The sequence below is a fragment of the Pteropus vampyrus genome, unplaced genomic scaffold, assembly GCF_000151845.1.
Source record: "Pteropus vampyrus isolate Shadow unplaced genomic scaffold, Pvam_2.0 Scaffold212, whole genome shotgun sequence".
NCBI classification, from domain to species: Eukaryota; Metazoa; Chordata; class Mammalia; order Chiroptera; family Pteropodidae; genus Pteropus; species Pteropus vampyrus.
Genome location: NW_011888993.1, coordinates 204,021 through 210,544, shown reverse-complemented (window position 1 = coordinate 210,544; position 6,524 = coordinate 204,021). Strand labels below are relative to the sequence as shown.

At 64.1% G+C, this 6,524-nt stretch overlaps 1 protein-coding gene across 1 annotated transcript in view; it reads left to right on the top strand.

Moving 5' to 3' along the window:
• Positions 1-36: 36 nt before the first annotated feature.
• The window catches only part of BTBD2 (BTB domain containing 2), an 8,699-nt gene continuing 2,211 nt past the window's right edge, over positions 37-6,524 (top strand). Inside the window, 6 exon segments of the mRNA XM_011372684.2 lie at positions 37-1,413; positions 2,431-2,587; positions 3,507-3,612; positions 3,881-4,078; positions 6,052-6,244; positions 6,471-6,524. Of these exon segments, the coding sequence (XP_011370986.2) occupies positions 1,211-1,413; positions 2,431-2,587; positions 3,507-3,612; positions 3,881-4,078; positions 6,052-6,244; positions 6,471-6,524 (911 nt within the window). The 5' untranslated portion in view covers positions 37-1,210.

Sequence of the window (6,524 nt, the reverse complement as noted above, 5' to 3'; positions counted from 1 at the left end):
CTCCCCTTCTCCGCATGCGCCTGCTCGGCACGGTTCGCATCAGTGGAATCACGCAGCGTGGCCTCTGTGTCTGGCTTCTCACTGAGCATCGTTTTTGGGGTCCGTCCACGACTTGTGTAGGGTGTGTCCGGGCCCCTCGTTTTGATCCTTGCTAGTCGACAGTTAAAGCACCACGAGGTAAGACTTGTAAATGCCACCTTTTTTCCTTTTAAGTTTCGGAACTTTTGCTCTAGTGAGCACCCAGGGAGGGGGGCTGTCACAGTCGCAGGACACGGAGCCACCTCGGACGAGAGGCGAGGCTGGGGCACCATGGCAGCGTGGCCTGTGTGACATCTCGGCCCTGGCTGTCCAGCGGGGTGACTTGGGAATGTCCACGCCTTCCTCCTTGCCATTGGGCTCCCAGGACACAGAGTGTCCCTCGCCGTGGGCGACTCAAGGTGACCCCGAACACTTAAAACATCTCTTTGAACACAGCGTTTGCTCTCTTCCTCCCAATGACGAAGGTGGCCCAGGCACACGCAGCATGAACACGGAGACGCACAAAGGACAGCGTGGGCTGGCCCCTCCGGGCCGGGGTCCCGTGTGCAGGGTGCTCGTCCCTGCTTGTCACCCATGCCCTCAGTTCGTTGGCGGGTGTCCTTGTGTTGGCGTCGGCACCCATAACCGCTGACTCCGTGGGACATCGTGGGTGCTGTGGCCGCCCAGCGCCCTCCAGCTATAGCAATGAGGGACAAGCCCAGTCATGCAGCGCTGCGCCTTCCTCAGTGGTTCCCCTGCCTGGGGCTGGTGGCTCTGTCTTCGCTGGTCCCCTCAGCCCCTGTGACTGCAGAAGAAGCCGAACAGTTTGCGGGCAGGGCTGTGTGCCAGTAAAGCTTTATTCACGAAAGTGACAAAACCATAGTAAGACATCACTTCACACTAGGACGGCTATTACAAAAGTGACAAAAGAAAAGGAAGCCAGCAAGGCCATGGAGACATCAGGGCCCTCGCGCCTGGCTGGGGGTGCGAAGCTGGGTGGCCGCTGTGGGGATGGTTTGTGGGTCCCTCAGAAGTTAAACAGAGAGTCACCATTCGACCCAGCAACTCCACGGCTGGGAGCCCAGGGGCCCCGGGAGCCGGGCGCAGGCAGAACCGCCCCTGGCCCTCCACACAGCCGCAGGACGCGCCGTGGCCAGAAGGTGGACACGAGCTCAGTGTCCCCGGACAGGTGATGGACACAGTGAGGTCCCTCCAGACAGTGGAGCATGACTCAGCCCTGAAAAGGACAGGCATCCAGACACTTGCTGCAGCGTGGGTGGACCTGGAGGACACTGTGCTCAGTGACATAAGCCAGACACAGAAGGACACGTCCTGTGCGACTCCACTCAATGGGAGGTCCCTGGAGGAGTCAGATTCAGAGACAGAGAATAGATGGTGGGTGACGGGCTGGAGGAGGGGAGGGAGTGTGTGATGGGGACGGGACAGTGTCAGTTTGGGACGATGAGAAAGCCCTGGAGGTGGACGGTGGGGACGGCTGCACGACCTGTGAATGTGCTTAAGGCCACTGAGCTTGTGCACTTACACATGGTTAGGATGGTACATTTAATGTGTGTTTTATCATAATTAGAAAAATAAAAGTCATTTATTTAAAACATCGAAACCAAAAATGGATAGCAGGTTGCAGTTTGGCAAACCCTGCCTTAGGGTAAGCTGCTTTGACAACTACGGCCGAGTCGTGCTCCGCAGGGGGCCATCGCCTTGGTGTGTTGGGGCCTGTCCCGCTGGCTGCCCACGCTGACATTGGGCGGGTCACTCTGGGGGCCGCAGTGGGCGCTGCAGGGTGTTGAGCGGCACCCCTGGCCTCCTGGGGCGCAGGGTCTGTCTGCCCCACGGACTGCAGCTGCTGGGCCGTGTTTGGGCTCCTGGCACACCGGGGCGGGACCTGGCTGCTCAGTGCTGCGCGTCCGCCCGCCACGCACAAGGCTCCCACGCCGCCACAGCCTCGCCCACTTCCCACCCACGTCTGAACGCGGGCCGTGCCAGGGGTCGCCTGCCCACGAGTGTCTGCGGTTCAGGCTGACACTTCCGGTCCCCGAATTGACCAGACCTCCCCAAGCTTTGCCACCGGCCTGCCGCGTGGGTCGGGAGGTGTGGAAACGTCCCATGTCCCCAGCCTTCATGGTGGCCTTCGGCCCTGGTGCCCCAGCATGGGAAAGCAGCAGGCCTGCGGTGTAGACGTGTTTCCCGGGTGGAGACTGGGTGGTTTGGCCTCTCTCTGGTTTTCACTGGTATTGGCCTTGGCGGGGTCCCGTCTGCAGGTCTGAGAACAACAGATGTTGGTTCTGGAAGGTTCCTCAGGGCTGGGCCAGTGGGGTGGGGGCCGGTGCGGGTCCCTGCGGGTCTGACGGAGTGGAGCTGCAGCCCCTGCTCACGGCCACCCGCCCCGCCCAGGTTCCTCTACTCGGATGAGGTTCAGATCGGGCCCGAGACCGTCATGACCACGCTCTACACCGCCAAGAAGTACGCGGTGCCCGCGCTGGAGGCGCACTGCGTGGAGTTCCTGAAGAAGAACCTGCGGGCGGACAACGCCTTCATGCTGCTGACACAGGTGTGGGGCGGGGGCGGTGCTGGGGAGGGCACTGGGGGGAGGTGGCACGCAGGTGTGGGGCGGGGTGGCACGCAGGCAGGTGGGGTGGCTCTGAGTCCCGGGCGTCCCTCGAGCTTTGCGCCAGGGAGAGGGCCCCGCCCCCGCCCTACCTGGTGGCCCGCGTACTCTGCGCGCGTCTCTGAGCCACTTTGGCAGATCATTGGCTGCGGGTTTCCCACTGGCTCTGATGCCGTCTTTCAGGCCTCAGATGTGAGGAGAAAGGCGGTTGTCTTTGTTTCTTTGAGAAGGTCTGTTTGGGGCTCTGTGTGGTCAGCCAGGTTGCGGTGCGGGCCAGAGAGCCGGGAGGGACCTGGGCACAGGCGGGGGGCCCCCCCCCCAGGACGGGCTCAGGCCTCTCCAGATGAGTCGGATTTGCCGACTCTTTGCCTTGGGCCCTGACCTCACTGAGTCGCTTTGAAGGGCCAGAGCCCGGACTGTCACGTGGTGGCTGCTCCTAGCCACCTGCTGAGGGCTGTGGCCATGTGCGGTCCCCCAGCCAGGACCTGGGCACGGCGGACGCCCAGGTGTTCTGGGCGGACCGAGTCCGGGTGTCCCCTCCCTGGCCCCCCACCCCAGCACGGTTCCTGATGCAGCAAGTCGGGCACAGACTTCCGTGTCCCGCTGGTCGTCTGTGGCCCTCTTGAGGGGCCTGGGCGCTCCTGCCCGGGGTTAGCCCTGTCTGCTGTGCTGGCCGGCAGCCGTCACTTGCTGGGTGCCACGGTGTTAGAGGAGGCCCTGGCAGGTGTTTCGCCCAGCCCGTGGCTGCTGCCGGCCCCTCGCACAACAGCCTGTGGGCGCCCAGGCCCCGAGACCTGAGGGCCGTGACTGGGTCTGGAGCGGGGAGCCAGCGGGCCGGGTTTTGACGTGCCACCCCGTGCAGGCCCGCCTCTTCGACGAGCCGCAGCTGGCCAGCCTGTGCCTGGAGAACATCGACAAGAACACGGCCGACGCCATCGCCGCAGAAGGCTTCACGGACATCGACCGGGGTGAGGCCAGCGGCGGGGGCCCCGCCGTCCTCCGGTGCAGTGGCAACGCCCCTGCCCCAGCCCAGGGGGTCTGCGTGCACGGCCTTGCCGGCCACAGGCTTCTGCCTGGCCCACGTGACCCTGTTGCCGTCGGTGACGGGACGGGCGAGAGGTGCAGCCCAGAGCTGGCGCGACCTCCATCCCCAGCATGGGCAGAGGCCGTGCGCGCTGTGTGATGAGCCCCGGCTGGGGCTGCAGCGTCCACGCTGACTCGGCCCGTCCCCTGCAGACACGCTGGTGGCCGTCCTGGAGCGGGACACGCTGGGCGTCCGCGAGGTGCGCCTGTTCAACGCCGTCGTCCGCTGGTCTGAGGCCGAGTGTCAGCGGCAGCAGCTGCAGGTGACGCCCGAGAACAAGCGCAAGGTCCTGGGCGAGGCGCTGGCCCTCATCCGCTTCCCGCTGATGACGATCGAGGAGTTCGCCGCAGGTAACGCCCGCGGTGCTCGGGGGGAGAGCGCGGCCTCCAGGGACACCGCCTGTGACCCCGTCGTGTGCGCGTTGGCCGAGAATCGCGCCAGGAACACGAGTGTGCTCCTCTGTGTCGTGTTGACCAGAAGCGCGGATTGCGTACAAACGTGCAAAGACGGCACGACCACAGACGCCGTTTGTCCGTCCCGCGTCTCCCTCCCTGTGTCCCCCGTGCCCACGCGTGTGTGTGAGTGTACCAGCCACGAGGGGCCCTGTCTTGGCTCACGTCTTTGGAGGCTGGGTGCCAGCTTCAGCCGCGAAGGGGTAGAAAGTGGCCTGGGCCTTGGGGACGCTGCGCAGGGCGGGGTCAGGCCGATGTGGGGCGGCCCTGAGTGTACCTCCTGCCCCACGTGAGGTGGAACCCCGCCCCTGGGGCCGGGCCTCCGGCTCACGGCAGTCTCATGGCTGAGGTGGAAGGTTCTGGATGGGGCTCGGCGCTGCAGCCCTGTGGCCGGGCCACCCGCTGCCCTGTCTGTCCCGGGCCCATGCCATGTCCGGGCCCGCCGGGCGGGCTGGCCACGTTTTATGTGGTGGTCCAGCATTCCATCAATGCCAGGGTGACGCCTCAAAGAATGTCCGCTTATTGGGGACCCTGAGGCTGGGCTGTTCTCTGGGGCATCCTGGGCACTGCGGGTGTTGGACATCGTCCTTGGCCCCTACCCTCAGTCATGAGGACCATGGATGTCCCCAGAAATGGCCCTGTCCCCTGGGAGGTCCCTGGGTACAACATTGGACTGTCCTGTGCTAAGACACATACAGAAGCCCCTCTGGGCTCTCCTCTGCAGCCTGGCTTTCACCCCCAAACCTGTTCTCCTCGAAGTCTCCCAGCCCACCTGGCTGCCAGTCCCCTGGGGTCTCAGGCCTGTGACATGGCCCAGCTAACTAATCCTCTGGAAGATCCAGGCCCTCCCACGCTTCCCCCGAGTGTGAAAGCTCTGGGAAGGACAGTGTGTGTGTCCCCTGGTTTCGAGATAAGCCTTCTGGCCCTGTTCCTCTGCAGCAGGTCCCCTGCAGCTCTGGTCCTTGGTCACTCACTGTGTTTTAGAGGATTCCCTGGCTTCTTACATTCTCTTTGAGGGTACAAGTAGAGTGAAGCTGGAAACCCCCTCCCAGCCCTGTGCACCACGGTTGGGGCCTTGTGTACCATTCTGTGTGCATCTTCTATGGAGATTAAAAATGGCGATGGTCAACATCGTGTTCAGTCCCGTATCTTTCTCATTCACTAATCTGTAGCCGGCTCCTGTCTTGCTGTGAGGGTCTGTGTCGTGTGGGGCTGTGGGGTCGTGAGCGATGCCGCAGCTGGTCTCCTGTGGAAGTGGGTTTGGAGCTGGTAGACGAGTGACTCTCGGGAAGCCCCAGGCCCGTGTCCTGCGCTCTGTCCCAGAGGCGGACGCCTCCAGCCCCGCCCGCCCTGGCTTGCACGTGGCCCCCGCCCCCGTTGCTGTCATATCTTTGTGTCCGGGTCCCCTCCCCAGCTGCCAGTCTGTCTCGGCGGTTCTCCTCATCCCGCTGTGTCTGTGCTGCCTGGCCAGAGCCTCCGGGGTCACTTCTGCCTGGGAGTCACCCTTGGCTGCTGATAGCCTCGTGCTCTGTCAACTGGGCGTAGACCTGAGGGGTGGTCCCCAGTGCAGGCCGGGAGACCTGGGACCAGGAGGGAGATTTTGCCCAATGAGCCAGCGAGTCAGAGCGTCAGCCCCCTTCTGTGTGTCGGACCCCTCCCCAAACGCTGGGGCGGAAGGGCTGCCCACCTCGGGGCTGCCTGGATCCCTAACGTGTTGCAGAAAACCCAAGGTCACCTCTGAAAGATGCTGCAGATTCGAGGTGCCAGTCCATGCCGGTCTCCTGTGTCTGGGGTGCCCCCGGCCATCCTACCCACCTCTGCGGCCTCAGGCCAGACCTCGCTCCTCCCACCCACTTCCCCTGTGCCCACAGGGCCTGCTCAGTCGGGTATCCTTGTGGACCGGGAGGTGGTCAGCCTCTTCCTGCACTTCACCGTCAATCCCAAGCCTCGGGTGGACTTCATTGACCGGCCACGCTGCTGCCTCCGCGGCAAAGAGTGCAGCATTAACCGCTTCCAGCAGGTGGAGAGCCGCTGGGGCTACAGCGGCACGAGCGACCGCATCAGGTGGGCGCAGGACGGCGGGCGCTGGGGGCAGGGCACCGGGTCATGGGGAGCTAGGCGGAGGCGGCGAGCGCAGCTGCTGGTGGCCCTGAAAGTGGGTCCCACCCTGGGGGGGTCCCAAGGCCCGAGTGCACGGGCGGGTGGAAGCCCCAGGGGCTCCCTGGCTCGTGTTCTCTTGGCTGGATGCGGGGTCATCCGGAGTCCTGCACCTCACTCCTCTGTCTGTCAGGTTTTCCGTCAACAAACGCATCTTCGTGGTTGGCTTCGGGCTCTACGGCTCTAT